Source organism: Panthera onca, chromosome B4 (assembly GCF_046562875.1).
Source record: "Panthera onca isolate mPanOnc1 chromosome B4, mPanOnc1 haplotype 2, whole genome shotgun sequence".
Lineage (NCBI taxonomy): Eukaryota > Metazoa > Chordata > Mammalia > Carnivora > Felidae > Panthera > Panthera onca.
The window spans coordinates 24,795,317-24,816,681 of record NC_138345.1 but is presented as its reverse complement, the minus strand read 5'-3'; the positions used below and the strand labels follow the sequence as shown (position 1 = coordinate 24,816,681).

The window sequence follows — 21,365 nt, the reverse complement described above, 5'->3', positions numbered from 1 at the left end:
CACAGGGAGGGTGTGAAGGGCATTCTAGAATGAGCAAAGGATCAAGTATGAAATAATATAGTAAGTGACAACACCTATGGAATATGGCAGAACTGGCACAGAGTTATTGGGAAGGGGATAGATATTACTGGAACATCAGGACGAAACCAAAAAATAAAAAGATCAAGTGTTATGCTAGAACATGAGTTTCCTCCTTCAGGTAATGGGGATCCATTAAATAAGCAGAGGAATTACATCGTCACGAATATATTTTAGAAAAGTCACTCTGACAGCAATGTAGGATGAACATAAAGGAAGCAAAACCAGAAGAGTATTGCAAAATTATAGGTGAGAGAGTGAATTATAGGAATAACATGAAAAATGGTAAGCAGGTACAAAATATCGAATGTGGTGAATGACTGGATGCGGTCGTTTCAGGGAAGTTCGGAGTCCAGGACTTTTCCTGTTTCAGGGCTGCTATTTATTAGGCTAGGGAAAACAAATGGCAGAGCAGATTACAAAGAGTCAGGAAAGAGGAAAGGGAAAGGGTCAGAAACAATGTCTTTAAACTAGGACATATTAAATTTGAAGTACCCAGGGGACTTCCAAAGAAAATTTTAGGGCCACTTGATTGCCTCAGTCAGTTAACACCTGACTCTTGATTTTAGCTCAGGTCATGATCTCACAGTTCATGGGTTCAAGCCCCCCATCTGGTTCTGCACTGACAGTGCAGGGCCTGCTTGGGATTATCTCTCTCTCCCTGTCTCTCTGCTACTCCCCACTTGTGCTCTCTCTCTCTCTCTCCAAATAATAAATGAATAAACTTAAAAAAAAAAAAGACAGAAAATTCAGATCAATACATTTCAAGGAAGAAAAGCCCATAATATCTATAAAACATATTGAACTGATATAATAATGCAAACCTACACAGAACTCTGAAATTGTGAAAAGGAAAATAAAAGGAGGAGGGAGGAGTTAAGATGGCAGAGGAAGGGGATCAGAATTTCCCTTGTCCCTCAAACACAGCAGTATTGAGGTCAGAGCACTTGGAACACCAGGAATACAGGCTGCACAGTGACAGAAAAATCTCCACAGGTGCAAAGAGACAGCTTGGTGAGACAGAAGTGTGTGTATGCGAATTAGGAGAAATAAAATGGGCAACACAGGCATGGAGTGGGGGAAGCCCTTCGGTGGAAAAACGAACGGAAGAGAAAGAGAGGCTGTGGGAAGTGTGGGATTGTATTTGGATAAGAGAAAACCTCTCCGGACCACGGACCAAGGAGAGGTCCAGAGAGTCAATTTCTACTTTGCAAAACTGCCTTAGAAGCTAAAAATCAGAATTTTCAAGGTTGCCAGACTTTAGACCAGAGCTGCCACCTCCCACGCCTGGTGGGGAGGGAGCCACCCCTAGGCTTGGTAGCAATCTCAGGGCTACACTGGTAGAGAACAGTCCCCTCCCTCCCTTGAGTACAGTGGAAAGAGGGTATATTACCCCCCAACCAAGGGAAAAAGACCCTGCAGGCACAAGCCGGAGGCCCTTTGTCCCCTGGACAGACTGGCACTACCCTAGAACCAGGTCTGGGGGAGCAGGGATCCTCTAAGGTTTTGAATCCCAGCTGAGTGCTCAGGAAGCACAGGAGACTGTGGAGCAAGGCAAGCCGGCCCCCCCAGGCTATTCTGTGAGGACAGCCTAAACAGTGAGGTTTGAGGCACCTCGTGTGGGGAGTTGAGATTAGAGTGTCGCCATTTTTCTCCCCACCAACATGGTGGGGTTTCAGGGAACGGACACGAGCCCCAATGGAGGCAGACCCATTACACCAAACCCCGCCCCTCTGGGCCTTGTAACTGCTTCTCTAAGGTAGTGAGACTGACACTGACGGAACCAGACAGCCCTTCCTCCAGACCAGCACAGCCTCCAGTCCCGGGCACTAGTAGACAACTGTCCTGTGGTTGTGTATGTTAGTTTGTTTTTTTTTTACTTTAATTACTTTTTTTTCTTTTCTTTTTTCTTTTCTTTCTTTTTATTTAATATTTATTTCCTTATTTTGAGAGGAGAGTGAGTGAACAAGCAGGAGAGGTGCAGAGAAAGGGAGAGAGAGAGAATTCCAAGCAGGATCCATGCTGTCAGTGCAGAGCCTAACGCGAGGCTCGAACCCGCGAACAGTGAGATCATGACCTGAACCAAAATCAAGAGTCGGACATATAACCACATGAGCCACCCAAGCACCCCTCTTTTCTTTCGGTTTCTTTCCTTCTCTTTTCCCTTTTCTTTCTCCTCTACTCTTTCCTCTCCTCCCTTTGGAATCAGCCTCATAGTCTCTGATTTGACTTTACGTCAAATCTTACTATATATATTTTTTCTTTTTTCCTCTGTTTTGGTTATTTGTTTGTTTAAAAGCGGGCATTTTACTCTATTCCTTTCACACCTTTTCTGTATCTCCTTCTTTATTTTCTTCTCTCTCTTTCTGGATTAAGCCCTATAGTTTCTTTGATTCTCTGCCTGGTCTTTTTTGCCACCCCTGTCATACCTCTCTTTGTTTGGGATAAGGTTTCTTCAACACCCCCTTCTCCTTTTTTCCAGGGTTACTTCAACAAACAAATCAAAACACACCTGGTGGAAGGTCCAAACCACTACTCCAAGTAGGGAGAAAAGCAGGCAAAGACACAACAAAAGAGTGCACACAACACGCTCCCAAAACACTTCCTCAAGTGCCAGGCCCTGGACAGTGCATGACCATTTTTTAATATAGTAGTACTTGCAGGTGTGGGACACATAACAAGTTATTAAAACACATAAAGGACAGGAAACTAGCCAAAATGACAAAACAGAAGAATTCTCCTCAAAAAAAATTCCAGGAAGAAAGGAGAGCCAGAGAATAGCTCAAATGAAATATAAACAATATATCTGATCAAGTATTTGGAATAACAGCCATAAGACTAATAGCTGGGCTTGAAAAAAAGCATAGAAGACAGCAGAGAATCTACTGCTTCAGAGATCAAGGACCTAAAGAATAGTCACGATGAATTAAGAAAGCTGTAAACAAGGGGCACCTGGGTGGCTCAGTCGGTTGAGCATCCAACTTTGGCTCAGGTCATGATCTCACTGTTGGTGAGTTCAAGCCCCGTATCAGGCTCTGTGCTGACAGCTCAGAGCCTGGAGCCTGCTTCGGATTCTGTGTCTCCCTCTCTCTGCTCCTCCCCCGCTCATGTTCTGTCTCTCTCTCTCTCCTTCAAAAATAAATAAAAACATTTTAAAAAATTAACAAAATAAAAATTAAAAAAAGAAATGCTGTAAACAAGATACAAAATAAACTAGATGCAGTGACAGCAAGGATGGGAGAAGCAGAAGAGAGAATAGGTGAAATAGAAGATACAATTATGGACAAAGATGAAGCAGAGAAAGGAAAGAAAGGAAATTACTAGACCATGAGGCAGGTATTAGAGACCTAAGTGATTCAGTGAGATGAAATAATATCCACATCATAGGAGTCCCAGAAGAAGAAGAGTGAGAGAAAGGGGCAGAAGGTTTATTTGAACAAGTTATAGCTGAGAACTTCCCTCATCTGGGGAAGGAAACAGGCATCCAAGTCCTGGCGGCACAGAGAATTCCCTTCAAAATCAACAAAACTAGGTCAACACCATGACATGTCATAGCGAAAGTGGAAAAATGCAAAGATAAAGAGAATTCTGAAAGCAGCTAGGGACCAACAGATCTTAATCTACAAGGGAAGACACATAAGGGTAGCAGCAGACCTGTCCAGCGAAACTTGGCAGGGCAGAAGGGAGTGGTAGGAAACAGTCAATACGCTGAATGGGAACATATGCAGCTAAGAATCCTTTCCCCAGCAAGGCTGTCATTTAGAATAGAAAGAGAGAGAAAGGCTTTCCCAGACAGACAAAACCTAATGGGGCTCATGACCACTAAACCAGCCCTGCAGGAGATCCTAAGGGGGACTCTGTGAGTGGAAAGCAGCACAGACTACAAAGGACCAGAGTCCTCACCACAAGCATGAAACCTACAGATAACACAATGACACTAAATCCGTACCTTCCATATCTTAAAATAATCACTCTAAATATAAATGGACTAAATGCCCCAATCAAAAGACACAGGGTACCAGAAAGGATAAAAAAAAAAACCAAGATCCATCTATATGCAGTCTATAAGAGACGGATTTTAGACCTGAGGACACCTGCAGATTGAAAATGAAGCTTTGAGGGGCGCCTGGGTGGCTCAGTCGGTTAAGCGTCCGACTTCGGCTCAGGTCACGATCTCGCGATCCGTGAGTTCGAGCCCCGCGTCGCGTTCTGTGCTGACAGCTCAGAGCCTGGAGCCTGTTTCAGATTCTGTGTCTCCCTCTCTCTCCGGCCCTCCCCTGTTCATGCTCTGTCTCTCTCTGTCTCAAAAATAAAATAAACGTTAAAAAAAAAAAAAATTTAAAAAAAAAAAAAAAAGAAAGTGAAGCTTTGGGGGGCAGCTGGGTGGCATGGTCGGTTAAGCGTTTGACTTCGGCCCAGGTCATGATCTCACAGTTCATGAGTTGGAGCTCTGCATCAGGCTCTGTGCTGACAGCTTGGAGCCTGGAGCCTGCTTTGGATTCTGTGTCTCCCTCTCTCTCTCTCTGTCCCTCCCCAGCTCATGCTTGTACTCTGTCTCTGTCAAAAATAAATAAACTTAAAAAATTTTTTTTTTGTAAAAGAAAAGACAGTGAAGCTTTGGAGAACCACCTATCATGCTACTAGAAGTCAAAAGAAAGATGGAGTAGCCATACTTACATCAGACAAACTTGATTTTAAAGCAAAAACTGTATGAACAGATTCAGAAGGGCATTATATCTATTGTTGGAGATATTCGAATAAGTAAAAATCATCTTCTAGAAAGAATTTTGTATACTCTCGTGGCAACCTTTCCTGTCTTATGATTCTATCATGACAAAGAGTTCATATTAGACAAAAATTTATACATTTTGAGTTCATTCATTTGGTATGTGTGTATGTGTCTATTCTATGCAGATACTATTAAAAAAAGAGTGGCACCTGGGTGGCTCAGCTGGTTAAGCGTCCAACTTGATTTTGGCTCAGGTTATTCAAGCTCTGTGTCAGGCTCGACACTGGCAGCACAGAGCCTGCTTAGGATTCTCTGTCTGTCTGTCTCTCTCTCTCTCTGCCTCTCTCTCTCTCTCTCTCTCTCTCTCTCTCTCAAATAAACATTTGAAAATTTAAAATTAAAAAAGGTAAATCAGAATGCAGAAAACATGTTTTATATTTTTTTCTTTAAGAGTTTGCAGCTGGGGCGCCTGGGTGGCGCAGTCGGTTAAGCGTCCGACTTCAGCCAGGTCATGATCTCGCGGTCCGTGAGTTCGAGCCCCGCGTCAGGCTCTGGGCTGATGGCTCGGAGCCTGGAGCCTGTTTCCGATTCTGTGTCTCCCTCTCTCTCTGCCCCTCCCCCGTTCATGCTCTGTCTCTCTCTGTCCCAAAAATAAATAAAAAACGTTGAAAAAAAATTTTTAAAAAAAAAAAGAGTTTGCAGCTTAAGTGGCACCTGGGTAGCTCAGGCAGTTCAGCATCTTGATTTGGGCTCAGGTCGACATCTCGCAGTTTGTGAGTCTGAGTTATGTGTTGAGCTCTGTGCTGACAATGAAGAGGCTGTTTGGGATTCTGTCTCTCCCCTCTCTCCCTGCCCCTACCCTGCTTGCTGTCTCTCTCAAAATAAATAAATAAGCTAAAAAACAAATTCAGTGTTGCAGCTTCAAATTTAGTTTTTCATTTCATGGATAAAGAACCTTATTTACATAACCAGAAATTTTATTTAATGAAAAGAATAAACGTTTATTTCCTCTCTTTCTACTCAAAAAGACCTAAAATATACCAAGATTATACCACACAGTAAGTTAAGTTAGAAACCCCAAGAAAGACAATAGCCAAAAACTGAAAATTCGCAATAAATCTGGTATGGCCTAAAACAGGTTTCTCTTTGCATTCCTTAGAAACACAGGTTTTGCTAAACTAAATATAGGATATCACCTTTATTAAACTTAAATGTAAGGGCAAAAATTTCTTCCAGTTCTTCACAAAAATCAGCTATAAGTCATTCAGAAGAGTCTAAGCATTTTTTTTTATTACCTGGCTTTTTTTTTTCTTAATTTGCACTTAAAATAATTTCTCCCATGCTTTATAATTTAAAGAGTATCTGCTCCCCCTTAATCCCACCATTGCTGGTGTGTTTTTATAATACTTTCTCTCAACTCTTCATACTTTAAATTCATCTCACCCCTCTGAAATGAATTCTTCCCCTTCATCTCCCTCCTCATCTTCATATGCATCTAGCTGTTCTTTCCAGCTGCCTTCTATTTCTTTGCTTCCATAAAGGCATACCTGAGAATTGTTTATTCCCACCAACCTTTATAAATCTCAATCCTGTACCTTCCTCTCTGTTGTCATTACACTGTTTTCTATTATGATCTTGAGGACTTCCATTTCTTCCTAAGATCCTTTTCATCATTACAAGGAGCAAGAGGATGGTATGGGGCGGGGGGGGGGGGGGGGGGGGGGGGGAGGGGGGGGTGCAGGGCGGGGGGGCGGAGAGGAATAAAACAAAACAACTCACCTTTGGAAGACCAAGGACAGCTAACGTCTTGAGAGAAGGTTTTAGAAGAGATTTAGCTGATGGAAAAATAGGAAGAGAATCGCCATAATCTCTGGTTGGTGGTTTGGAAAGAGTTTCACCCACATCTTCATTTTCAGAATCAGGATTATTGTCCTCAGATAATGTTCCACCTTCTGCTTTCACAGAGCCACGTTTTGCTCTCACTTAGTAGAAAACAAAAGAGGACATGAAAATATCTGTAACTTCAAATTAGTGAATAACACAAGAATGGTCAAGAATTAGTGAATAATACAAGTCTTCCAATAGCTTACTGTTTTTCATGAATTGCCCAGAAGAATGCAGTAGCTTTGCTACACTTGGTTTCGGGACATTCTAGAAAAGAATTAATAGCTTTAAGGATTACAAGAATCTAATTCGATTAAATGGTAATATTCACCATTACCAAATGAGCACCATTGCACAAGGAACACAGGCTTTGGAATCATTTAAATGTAGATTCAATCTCAGTTATGCCATTTACTATAACCAGTCGACATTTTCTCATGTGATAAGGATTACGAGAGATCTCATAGGTAGTCTCAAAACATTACTTTCCTTACCTCTAACTGATTATTATACAAATACTTTCAAAGTAACCTAAAACAAAAACTTATCCCTAGGTAATTAAAAGTATATTAAAAAACTAACACTAAGAAATTTAAATGTGTTATATTTTGAAATATTTGCATGATTTATATTTCCATGAATTATCTCTTGTAAAAGAAAATATAAAAATTTACTTTTTAGTAGTATCTTATGTAGGTAAGTTGGAATTGCAAACAGTTTAAGTTGCTTCTGTTTGTCAAAACCCTAAAGATAAAAATGACCATTTAAATTTAGCTCCTTCTGGGGCACCTGGGTGGCTCAGTAAGTTAAGTGACCAACTTTTGATTTCAGCTCAGGTCATGATCTCAACGGTTAGAGGGCTTCAAGCCACATGTCAGGCTCTGTGCTGACAGCGTGGAACCTGCTTGGGATTCTCTCCCTCCCTCTCTTTCTGCACCTCCCTACTAGCACGTGCTCATTCTCTCTCTCTCTCTCTCCAAAAACATAAAAACAATACCCCAAAATTTAGTTCAGCTCCTCCCAATAAAGAGAAAAAAAGAATAATAAACTTTGTGGGGCAATGAGTCATGGATGAAAACCACACACAGACAATAGATGCCATAACCAAATATGTTGACAATGGAGACAGAAAGAGATGTACTAAAAGAACAGACACTAAAGAAATGTTTTCTGCAAAGAAATTTAGGGTAGGAGTAAACCATTAAAAGAAAGCATGGTGGGGGTGGGGGAGACACCTAGGTGGCTCAGTCAGTTAAGCATCCAGCTTCAGCTCAGGTCATGATCTCACGGTTTGTGTGTTTGAGCCCCACAATGAGCTCTGTGTTGACAGCTCCGAGCCTGGAGCCTGCTTTGGATTCTGTGTCTCCCTCTGTCTCTGCCCCTACCCTGCTTGCACTCTGTCTCTCTCTCTCTCTCTCCAAAATAAATAAACTTTAAGGAAATAAAAAATACATAAAAAAGCATGGGGGAGAAGAGGAAAAAAGGAAAAAAAAAATAAAATACGAGCAATCAATCAAGAATGAGATTAAGACAAGGAAAAAAGGAAAAATGTGAACAAAATAAGGTAAGTGGAAAACACATATATTTTTCAACAGGTATATAAATACGATTACAAATATACTATGAACAATAGTCTCTTTTAAACTTTTTAAGTTATATATATATAATATATATGTAAAACAGAGGCTTTTATTCATAGTATATCCCTAATAATACTGACTTTTATCACTCTACAGTTATCTGGTTATAAATACTGTAATAAAGAATTTAATTTTTTCACTATAAAATAAATTGTTCAATTAGTGGTCATCTATCACTTCCTAAAAGCTATAAATTATTACTAGACAAACAAAAAAACAGAAAAAGAAAGGTGCCCAACACATCAATGTTCAATATGGAGAAAGAATTGGGAATGAGAATTCTAGGAAGAAATGTATACCTTCAAAGGATGTATCTAATGGGATAAAGATGGGGTTAAAAAAAAAAAAAAGCTGAGGAATTTTTATCTAAAATTCTAAGCTCACAATTGGAAGATACTAAAAAATATACTGTAACCTTCTTTCTTATGTAACTCCTGATTTCCTCAATATAATTCATTTGAGTTTATAAATATTAAACACTAAAATGGAATATAAATTGAAGCCTTATTTATTAAATTCACATATTTAATTATTACATATTATGCATATTATGTTACTTTTCAAATTCCATTATACGGAATTCCATTTCCCTGCTCATTTATTCAACATTCAAAAATATTAAATTGCTTCTTCCAAGCAAGACTTTATTCTAGGAGCTCCAGGAGATACACAATTATGTTTCCTAACCTCCAGCAGCTTATAATGATTTAGGGGCCTCAAAATGAACATTTAAATAAATATCAAATGTCTGAAACTTTAAATTTTAGAATCTGACACAAGGACTAGGACTAGATATTTTTAAAAGCTGGAATATGAAAGATCTCTGAAATTAGAAATTTTACAACTTGGCTATGAAGAGCCTCTGCTCATAGAGCTACTATTTTAAGCAAAACATGTATTCTTCAGGTAGATGCAGAATTTTAACTTACTCTTCATGGAGTTATTTCAAAAATACAGGGAAACACCTTTGTAAGATAAATGTTGAGAAATAACTTAAACATCTAAATTTCTACATTTTCTAGTATTATTTTACTCTAAATGTAGAACAAAAGATAGAGACAAAGGAAAATCCTGTATCTCACCAAAAAAAAAGTGCCCAGAGGGAGGTGTGGGGGGTAGGAAACCCACAATAGATAATTGGATCCAATAAGATTTCATTTAGGCATGAGTATTATCAGTCAGGTTAGTATCACAGTAAGAATCCTTATCCTTAATCAAATGTCATATTTTCTCCATTATGGGAAAGCTTTTCCCAATATAATTTTACGGTCATTATATATTTTCCAGCCCATTCTTTTATCAGCCTCCACCTCTACTATTTACCAAAGTAAAACAAAACAAAACAAAACAAAAAATTCAACGTGTCATGTATCTGTAAAATGGTTTGTTCTTGCTAACTTTCCATTACAAACATAAAATGATGACAAAAAGGCTACTGTTAAATTTTAAGAGTAAATAATGCAGAAAACTAAATTCAGAGCAGGGAAGTGAGTTTCACAAGAGAGTACTTTACCTTGGTACCAAAATCTAAGTCTTCGCTATCTGATGTAGGCCATGAATCATCAATACCAGGTTTGTCGGAAAGCCTTTAGAACAAAAATATACAACAAAAACATGTTCATTTATTTTTAAAAACTGAAGTGAAAGGCCAGCTGTTTATTCAACCATGTTTCTTGATATAATTAAAATTTGGCATGTTTTTTCATTAAGTTTTATTTTAATTCCAGTAATATTAACATTCAGTGTTTTATTAGTTTAAGTTGTACAATATAGTGATTCACCAATTCCATACTCATCCCGTGCTCATCATGACAAGGGCACTCCTTCATCCCCATCACCTATTTCACCCCTCCCACCACTCACCTCCTCTCTGGTAACCATCTGTTTGTTCTCTGCAGTTAAGAGCCTATTTCTTGGTTGGTCTCTCCCTTTTTTTTCTCCCTTTGCTCATTTGTTGTTTTATAAATTCTACATGAGTAAAATCATATGGTATTTGTCTTTCTCTGATTTTGCTTAGCATACTACTCTCGGGCTCCATCCTGGTCATTGCAAATGGCAAGATTTCATTGTTTTGTGGTTGAGTAATATTCCATTGTGTGCGTGTGTATGTATGTATATCTATATATATATATCTATACATATCTATATATGTATATATAGATATACATATATATGTATATGTGGTAACATATAGATATATAAGATCTATATATATAGATACAAGATCTATATAAGATCTATATAAGATATAAGATCTATATAAGATCTATATATATAGATATATAAGATCTATAAGGTATAGATATATACCTTATATTTATATATTTATATATATATATGGTATAATATATATTATATATATATCTTATATATATATACCTTATATATAACCTATATATATAGGTATACATATATAGATATATATGTATATATCTATACATACACCAACACACATGCACACACACACACACATACAACTTCTTTATTCACTAATCTGTCAATGGACACTTGCGCTGGCTATTGTAAATAATGCTGCAATAAATACAGGGGCACGAGTGTCCCACTGAATTCGTGTTTTTGAATTCTTTTGGTTAGTATCCAGTAGTGCAATTACTGGATCACAGGATAGTTCTGTTTTTAATTTTTGGTTGGAACCTCCATACTGTTTTCCACAGGGGTCGCAGCCATTTGCATTTCTACCAACTGTGCAAGAGGTTTCCTTTGTCTCCACATCCTCGCAAACACTTGCTTCTTGTGTTTTGGAGTTTAGCCACTGGGACAGGTGTGAGGTGGTAACTCCTTGTAGTTTTGAGGAGCATCTCTTCATGTGTCTGTTGACCATCTGTGTGTTGTCTTTGGAAAAATGTCTCTTTATGTCTTCTGCTCATTTGTAAACTGGGCTTTTTTTGGGGAGAAGAATGTTGAGTTGCATGAATTCTTCATACATTTTGATTACTAACCCATTACTGGATAGGTCATTTGCAAATAGGTCATTACTGGATAGGTCACTAACCCATTACTGGATAGGTCCCATTCCATAGGGTACCTTTTAGTTTTGACTGTTTCCTTCACTGTGCAAAAGTTTTTTTCTTTAGATGTAGTCCCCATAGTTTATTGTTACTTTACTTCCCTTGGCTCAGGAGACATAACTAGAAAAATGTTGCTACAGCCAAAGTCAGAGAAATGACGGCCTGTGCTCTCTTCAAGGATTTTTATGGTTTCAGGTCTCATATTAAGTCTTTAATTCATTTTGAGTTTATTTTTGTGTATGGTAAAGAAATTGGTCCAGTTTCATTCTTTGGCATGAGGCTTGTCCAGTTCTACCAACACTATTTATTGAAGAGACTGCTTTTTCCCCCACTGGATAGTCTTTCCTGTTTGTTGAAGATTAACTGCCCATACAGTTGTGGATTTATTTCTGGGTTTTTGGTTCTATTCCACTGAGCTATGTGACTATTTTTATGCCAGTACCAACCATACTGTTTTGATTACTACAGCTTTGGAATAAAACTTGAAATCTGAGATTGTGATACCTCCAGTTTTTCTTTTTCAATATTGCTTTGGCCACTCAAGGTGTTTTGTGGTTCTATACAACATTTAGGATTGTTTGTCTACTTCTGTGAAAAATGATAGGGATTGCATTAAATCTTTAGATTGCTTTGGGTAGTGTAGACAGTTTAAAAATATGTATTCTTCCAATCTATGAGCATCAGATGTCTTTCTATTTCTTTCCATCATCTTCTATTTCTTTCATCAGTGTTTTATAGTTTCCAGGTTGTTCAAACAGGTTGTTCAAAATTTGGACCCTGTTTTAAAAAAGCTTTCACTCATCTATTTTGCCTCCACCTGTTCTAACCTATGAAATATCCAGGAAAGGCCCAGTCTGAGTTTCTATAACCAAGTGTAACAGGGAGGGAATTCTCTGAAATGGTTGAAAATTATATGTATAAAAGTTACCACAATGACTTATCACCTTACACATGTCAGAATGGGTAAAATTCAAAGTGCAAAAAACAAGTGTTGGTAAGGGTGTGGAGAAAAAAGAACCTTTGTGCGCTGGTGATGGGATGTATATTGGGACAGCCACTGTGAAAACCAGTATGGAGGTTCCTCAAGATTAAAAATAGAAATACCTGGGGCGCCTGGGTGGCGCAGTCGGTTAAGCGTCCGACTTCAGCCAGGTCACGATCTCACAGTCCGTGGGTTCGAGCCCCGCGTCAGGCTCTGGGCTGATGGCTCGGAGCCTGGAGCCTGTTTCCGATTCTGTGTCTCCCTCTCTCTCTGCCCCTCCCCCGTTCATGCTCTGTCTCTCTCTGTCCCAAAAATAAATTAAAAGAAATACCATATGATCCAGTAATTCCACTACTGGGTATTTATTTACCCAAGGAAAATGAAAATACTTATTTGAAAACATATATGCACCCCTATCTTTATTGCAGCATTATTTACAATAGACAAGATATGGAAGCAACCCAAGTGTCCACCAATACATGAACAGACCACACACACACACGCACATACATACACACACACACACACACACACACACACACACACAAATGGAATATTACGCAGCTATAAAACAGAATGAGATCTTGCCATCTGCAACATCATGGATATACCTAGATGGAAATCCTATATGATTTCACTTATATGTAGGATCTAAAAAAGGGAACAAGTGAACAGAGAAAAAGCAGAAACAGACCCATAAATACAGAAAATTGACTTGCCAAAGGGAGGGGAGGTTGGGAGATGGACAAAATGGGTGAAGGGGAGAGGGAAGTTCAGGTTTCCAGTTATAGAAAGAGTAAATCACAAGCATCAAAGGTACAGCATAGGGAATATAGTCAGTGGTATTGTAATAGCATTATACATTAACAGATGGGAGCTACACTTATGGCAAGCATAGTGTAACATACAGAGTTGTTGAATCACATATTACATTGTGTGTCAAGTAGACCTCAGTTTAAGTAAATATACCAAAGTTAAAGAACAAGTTTCTATGTTATTAGTGGAAGTACTAACCAGAGATTAAAAGATTAAAAATTATCAAGTCCAACTTTTTTCCTACACTGGTCTTGCTTTATTTAAGACCATATAACTAGCAAGACCTTAGAAACCTTCAGGGGCATTCAGATACCCAAGGAGAGAGACTGCTATAAAAATAGTCCTGGTAGTTGTGCCTCTATTTCTCTATACACTGCCTGAATATTTTCTTCCCTATGAGCTCCCACTCCTACATCACTCTTCAGCACGGTTCAGTGGCATTCTCCAACCTTTAAATCTTTAGCCTGTGAAGGCACAGACTCCTAAAACAAGGATGGGCTCAAATGACCGAGGGGAGGAGCCATGTCCTGCTCCTGGAGAACAAGCTAATTGGGAGTCTCAGTCATCCACAGTCACCTCAACATGGGCATGTTATCACCTACCCAGATGAAGCTCCCTTACTGATTTGACAAGTCAGTCCTACCCCTGCCCAGCCCTACAGGTACATGGGAAGGGCATCACAGACTTAGGAAAAGAGGCGGAGTGAGGAGACAGCTTGCCTTGGGCCATACATCTCTATAGTTCAGAATCTCCACCCACCCCCACCCCCAATTCCTTGAAAGGATCTAAGCCATCCTCCCTAAGTTGGGGTGGAGGTAGATGATATCATATTTCTATTTGCTGTAAACAGACTCTTCCCAGCAGCTCAAATGATTTTTAATCTCTCATCAGAAAATCTGAGGTATGCTCGCACCTTCAATGAAACCAACACACACAAAAGCAGAAACCTGTTCAGGACCCTCTTGAACTCTCTATTTGAATATGCCTTTCTAAACAACTCCCACAATCCTGGGTCCTTAATTCCTGTCATTCACCTTTATCTAACTTGGCATAAACCCCAATATTCTGACATCTTATCTAAAACTCTTATTCCTATCCAACTCAGTGTTGTTCTTCTTGAAACCTGGTCTCCTCTGCTAATTCAATTCTTACCCTCCTTCATTGTATTCATTAGGCCCACTCCCCAGCTTTCTATTATTAAAACATTTGCCTGTAAAATGAAAAAAAAGAAAAAGAAAGAAAGAAACCTGAATTTAAACGTCATTTCTGTCACTTATCATATCCAAATAGGTCACTTCAATCTCTTTTGAGTTTCAAATTCTCCATGTAAACAACCATTTGGCAAGGAGGTTAAACATGGGTTGAAATACCAGAGGGTATTTTTATGAATTAATCTCTGAGGTTTCCTAAATCTTGAGATTCTATGTGCTTTTGATTTGGCCTCTGGAAAAATGGAGAGTCCTTAGTTGGCAGAAGTGGAAAAAATAATGGAAAAAAAAGAAATACCAAGAAAAGCAGAGAAGAACGTAGAAAAGCAAAAACATAGTACAGAAAAGTCATGGGGGAAAAGTCTACAAAAAAAGAAAAAGCTTCCTAGAACTAGTCAAGGGTACTAGCCCAAAGGGAAAACCAGACTGGGAAGTTAGAAAACAGAGATCAGATAGAAATATCCTCGATGCAGTGGAAGATGGCAGCGTAGGAGGACGCTGGGCTCACCGCGTCCTGCGAATCACTTAGATTCCACCCACACCTGCCTAAATAACCCAGAAAACCGCCAGAAGACTAGCAGAACGGAGTCTCTGGAGCCAAGCGCAGACGAGAGGCCCACGGAAGAGGGTAGGAATGGGCGGAGAGGCGCTGCGCTGCACAGACTGGCAGGAGGGAGCCGGGGCAGAGGGGCAGCCTGCTGGCCAAGCAGAGCCCCCGAGTCTGGCTTGCAAAAGTGGAGGGGCCGGACGGAGTGTGTTCCGACAGCAAGCGCAACTTAGCATCTGGGAGGTCATAAGTTAACAGCTCTGCTCGGAAAGCGGGAAGCCTGGAGGACAAAGGGAGGGAGAGTTGCTGAGCCCCCGGACTACAGAGCTCAGTTTGTTGGGGAACAAAGGCGCTCACCAGCGCCATCTCCCTCGCCCATCCCCCAGCCAAAATCCCAAAGGGAACCAGTTCCTGCCAGGGAACTTGCTTGCTCCCCGAAAACACCCAACGCTGTGCTTCTGCAGAGCCACCCCTCCAGCGGGTCTGACTCCCTCCAGCTGCCACAGGGCCCCTCCTGAAGTGGATCACCTAAGGAGAAGCAAGCTAAGCCTGCCCCTCCTGACCCCGTGCACCATGCCTACCCATCCCAGCTAATACGCCAGATCCCCAGCACCACAAGCCTGGCAGTGTGCAAGTAGCCCAGACGGGCCACGCCACCCCACAGTGAATCCCGCCCCTAGGAGAGGGGAAGAGAAGGCACACACCAGTCTGACTGTGGCCCCAGCGGTGGGCTGGGGGCAGACATCAGGTCGGACTGTGGCCCCGCCCACCAACTCCAGTTATACACCACAGCACAGGGGAAGTGCCCTGCAGGTCCTCACCACTCCAGGGACTATCCAAAATGACCAAACGGAAGAATTCCCCTCAAAAGAATCTCCAGGAAATAACAACAGCCAATGAACTGATCAAAAAGGATTTAAATAATATAACAGAAAGTGAATTTAGAATAATAGTCATAAAATTAATCGCTGGGCTTGAAAACAGTATACAGGACAGCAGAGAATCTCTTGCCACAGAGATCAAGGGACTCAGGAACAGCCAGGAGGAGCTGAAAAATGCTTTAAACGAAATGCAAAATAAAATGGAAACGATGACGGCTCGGATTGAAGAGGCAGAGGAGAGAATAGGTGAACTAGAAGATAAGGTTATGGAAAAAGAGGAAGCTGAGAAAAAGAGAGATAAAAAAATCCAGGAGTATGAGGGGAAAATTAGAGAACTAAGTGATGCACTACAGAGAAATAATCTATGCATAATTGGTATTCCAGAGGAGGAAGAGAGAGGGAAAGGTGCTGAAGGTGTACTTGAAGAAATAATAGCTGAGAACTTCCCTGATCTGGGGAAGGAAAAAGGCAATGAAATCCAAGAGGCACAGAGAACTCCCTTCAGAGGTAACTTGAATCGATCTTCTGCATGACATATCATAGTGAAACTGGCAAAATACAAGGATAAAGAGAAAATTCTGAAAGCAGCTAGAGATAAACGTGCTCTAACATATAAAGGGAGACCTATAAGACTCGTGACAGATCTCTCTACTGAAACTTGGCAGGCCAGAAAGGAATGGCAGGAGATCTTCAATGTGATCAACAGAAAAAAGATGCAGCTGAGAATCCTTTATCCAGCAAGTCTGTCATTTAGAATAGAAGGAGAGATAAAGGTCTTCCCAAACAAACAGAAACTGAAGGAATTCATCACCACTAAACCAGCCCTACAACAGATCTTAAGGGGGATCCTGTGAGACAAAGTACCAGAGACATCGCTATAAGCATGAAACCTACGGACATCACAATGACTCTAAACCCGTATCTTTCTATAATAACACTGAGTGTATATGGACTAAATGTGCCAACCAAAAGACATAGGGTATCAGAATGGATAAAAAAACAAGACCCATCTATTTGCTGTCTACAAGAGACTCATTTTAGACCTGAGGACACCTTCAGATTGAGAGTGAGGGGATGGAGAACTATTTATCATGCTACTGGAAGTCAAAAGAAAGCTGGAGTAGCCATACTTATATCAGACAAACTAGACTTTAAAGGCTGTAACAAGAGATGAACAAGGGCATTATATAATAATTACAGGATCTATCCACCAGGAAGAGCTAACAATTATAAATGTCTATGCGCTGAATACGGGAGCCCCCAAATATATAAAACAATTACTCATAAACATAAGCAACCTTATTGATAAGAATGTGGTCATTGCAGGGGACTTTTAACACTCCACTTACAGAAATGGATAGATCATCTAGACACACGGTCAAGAAAGAAACAAGGGCCCTGAATGACACATTGGATCAGATGGACTTGACAGATATATTTAGAACTCTGCATCCCAAAGCAATAGAATATACTTTCTTCTCGAGTGCACATGCAACATTCTCCAAGATAGATCATATACTGGGTCACAAAACAGCCCTTCATAAGTTTACAAGAATTGAAATTATACCATGCATACTCTCAGACCACAATGCTATGAAGCTTGAAATCAACCACAGGAAAAAGTCTGGAAAACCACCAAAAGCATGGAGATTAAAGAACACCCTACTAAAGAATGAGTGGGTCAGCCAGGCAATTAGAGAAGAAATTTAAAAATATATGGAAACAAACGAAAATGAAAATACAACAATCCAAACGCTCTGGGATGCAGCGAAGGCAGTCCTGAGAGGAAAATACATTGCAATGCAGGCCTATCTCAAGAAACAAGAAAAATCCCAAATACAAAATCTAACAGCACACCTAAAGGAAATAGAAGCAGAACAGCAAAGACAGCCTAAACCTAGCAGAAGAAGAGAAATAAGAAAGATCAGAGCAGAAATAAACAATATAGAATCTAAAAAAACTGTAGAGCAGATCAACGAAACCAAGAGTTGGTTTTTTGAAAAAATAAACAAAATTGATAAACCTCTAGCCAGGCTTCTCAAAAAGAAAAGGGAGATGACCCAAATAGATAAAATCATGAATGAAAATGGAATTATTACAACCAATCCCTCAGAGATATAAACAATTATCAGGGAATACTATGAAAAATTATATGCCAACAAACTGGACAACCTGGAAGAAATGGACAAATTCCTAAACACCCACACTCTTCCAAAACTCAATCAGGAGGAAACAGAAAACTTGAACAGACCCATAACCAGTGAAGAAATTGAATCGGTTATCAAAAATCTCCCAACAAATAAGAATCCAGGACCAGATGGCTTCCCAGGGGAGTTCTACCAGATGTTTAAAGCAGAGATAATACCTATCCTTCTCAAGCTACTCCAAGAAATAGAAAGGGAAGGAAAACTTCCAGACTCATTCTATGAAGCCAGTATTACTTTGATTCCTAAACCAGACAGAGACCCAATAAAAAAAGAGAACTACAGACCAATATCCCTGATGAATATGGATGCAAAAATTCTCAATAAGATACTAGCAAATCGAATTCAACAGCATATAAAAAGAATTATTCACCATGATCAAGTGGGATTCATTCCTGGGCTGCAGGGCTGGTTCAACATTCGCAGATCAATCAACTTGATACATCACATTAATAAAAGAAAAGAACCATATGATCCTGTCAATCGATGCAGAAAAGGCCTTTGACAAAATCCAGCACCCTTTCTTAATAAAAACCCTTGAGAAAGTCGGGATAGAAGGAACATACTTAAACATCATAAAAGCCATTTATGAAAAGCCCACAGCTAACATCATCCTCAACGGGGAAAAACTGAGAGCTTTATCCCTGAGATCAGGAACACAACAGGGATGCCCACTCTCACCGCTGTTGTTTAACATAGTGTTGGAAGTTCTAGCATCAGCAATCAGACAAGAAAAGGAAATCAAAGGCATCAAAATTGGCAAAGATGAAGTCAAGCTTTCGCTTTCTGCAGATGACATGATATTATACATGGAAAATCCGATAGACTCCACCAAAAGTCTGCTAGAACTGATACATGAATTCAGCAAAGTTGCAGGATACAAAATCAATGTACAGAAATCAGTTGCATTCTTATACACTAACAATGAAGCAACAGAAAGACAAATAAAGAAACTGATCCCATTCACAATTGCACCAAGAAGCATAAAATACCTAGGGATAAATCTAACCAAAGATGTAAAAGATCTGTATGCTGAAAACTACAGAAAGCTTATGCAGGTAATTGAAGAAGATATAAAGAAATGGAAAGACATTCCCTGCTCATGGATTGGAAGAATAAATATTGTCAAAATGTCAATACTACCCAAAGCTATCTACACATTCAATGCAATCCCAATCAAAATTGCACCAGCATTCTTCTCGAAACTAGAACAAGCAATTCTAAAATTCATATGGAACCGTAAAAGGCCCCGAATAGCCAACGTAATTTTGAAGAACACCAAAGCAGGAGGCATCACAATCCCAGACTTTAGCCTCTACTACAAAGCTGTAATCATCAAGACAGCATGGTATTGGCACAAAAACAGACACATAGACCAATGGAATAGAATAGAAACCCCAGAACTAGACCCACAAACGTATGGCCAACTCATCTTTGACAAAGCAGGAAAGAACATCCAATGGAAAAAAGACAGTCTCTTTAACAAATGGTGCTGGGAGAACTGGACAGCAACATGCAGAAGGTTGAAACTAGACCACTTTCTCACACCATTCACAAAAATAAACTCAAAATGGATAAAGGACCTGAATGTGAGACAGGAAACCATCAAAACCCTAGAGGAGAAAGCAGGAAAAGACCTCTCTGACCTCAGCCGTAGCAATCTCTTACTCGACACATCCCCAAAGGCAAGGGAATTAAAAGCAAAAATGAATTACTGGGACCTTATGAAGATAAAAAGCTTCTGCACAGCAAAGGAAACAACCAACAAAACTAAAAGGCAACCAACGGAATGGGAAAAGATATTTGCAAATGACATATCGGACAAAGGGCTAGTATCCAAAATCTATAAAGAGCTCACCAAACTCCACACCCAAAAAACAAATAACCCAGTGAAGAAATGGGCAGAAAACATGAATAGACACTTCTCTAAAGAAGACATCCGGATGGCCAACAGGCACATGAAAAGATGCTCAACGTCGCTCCTTATCAGAGAAATACAAATCAAAACCACACTCAGATATCTCCTCACGCCAGTCAGAGTGGCCGAAATGAACAAATCAGGAGACTATAGATGCTGGAGAGGATGTGGAGAAATGGGAACCCTATTGCACTGTTGGTGGGAATGCAAACTGGTGCAGCCACTCTGGAAAACAGTGTGGAGGTTCCTCAAAAAATTAAAAATAGACCTACCCCATGACCCAGCAATAGCACTGCTAAGAATTTACCCAAGGGATACAGGAGTGCTGATGCATAGGGGCACTTGTACCCCAATGTTTATAGCAGCCCTTTCAACAATAGCCAAACTATGGAAAGAGCCTAAATGTCCATCAGCTGATGAATGGATAAAGAAATTGTGGTTTATATACACAATGGTGTACTACGTGGCAATGAGAAAGAATGAAATATGGCCCTTTGTAGCAACATGGATGGAACTGGAGAGTGTGATGCTAAGTGAAATAAGCCATACAGAGAAAGACAGATACCATATGTTTTTACTCTCATGTGGATCCTGAGAAACTTAACAGAAACCCATGGGGAAGGGGAAGGAAAAAAGAAAAAAAAGAGGTTAGAGTGGGAGAGAGCCAAAGCATAAGAGACTCTTAAAAACTGAGAACAAACTGAGGGTTGATGGGGGGTGGGAGGGAGGGGAGGGTGGGGGATGGGTATTGAGGAGGGCACCTTTTGGGATGAGCACTGGGTGTTGTATGGAAACCAATTTGACAATAAATTTCATATATTGAAAAAAAAGCATAAGAGACTCTTAAAAACTGAGAACAAACTGAGGGTTGATAGGGGGTGGGAGGGAGGGGAGGGTGGGGGATGGGTATTGAGGAGGGCACCTTTTGGGATGAGCACTGGGTATTGTACGGAAACCAATTTGACAATAAATTTCATATACTGAAAAAAAAAAAAAGAAATATCCTCTAAATAGATGCTGAATTTAATTAACGTAACATGGTCTACACCTAGATATCCTTCACTTACAGAAAACTAATTCATCTCAAGAAGAGGAGATACCACTACATCTAAGAACCTGCCTGATTAGATCTTCCTTATGGAAAAGCTGTGATACCATGGCCATAGCTGAGATCCACCCTAAAATCTCTGATGGTAAAAACAGGAGACTAGTTACCACTGCACTAATTACTTCTAGTTATCACTAGTGGTCAAATATATTAGGGCAAATCCTTGGACTCACCTGGTTTCTTAAGAACACTCTAAATTAGAGTTCATACATCATTAATTTTGACATTCTGAGTTGATCTGACTAGGATCTGTATCTTAATCCCAGTGGTGCTGAGGAACCAAAGAATGGATGTGGAAGCTACACAGGCTGACAGGCAAACCCCCGGGTCAGCTACTCATT

The 21,365-nt window shown here is 39.9% G+C and overlaps 1 protein-coding gene across 9 annotated transcripts in view; it reads right to left on the bottom strand.

Annotated features, from left to right (window-relative positions):
- The window catches only part of ANKRD26 (ankyrin repeat domain 26), a 114,489-nt gene that overhangs the window by 68,313 nt on the left and 24,811 nt on the right, over window positions 1–21,365 (bottom strand). For all 9 annotated transcript variants that reach the window (XM_078450317.2, XM_078450322.2, XM_078450320.2 and 6 more), the window contains 3 exons: window positions 9,845–9,917; window positions 6,898–6,958; window positions 6,587–6,789 (listed from right to left, as the gene is read on the bottom strand). In XM_078450317.2, the coding sequence (XP_078306443.1) occupies window positions 6,587–6,789; window positions 6,898–6,958; window positions 9,845–9,917 (337 nt within the window). The remainder of the gene's footprint in view (window positions 1–6,586; window positions 6,790–6,897; window positions 6,959–9,844; window positions 9,918–21,365) is intronic.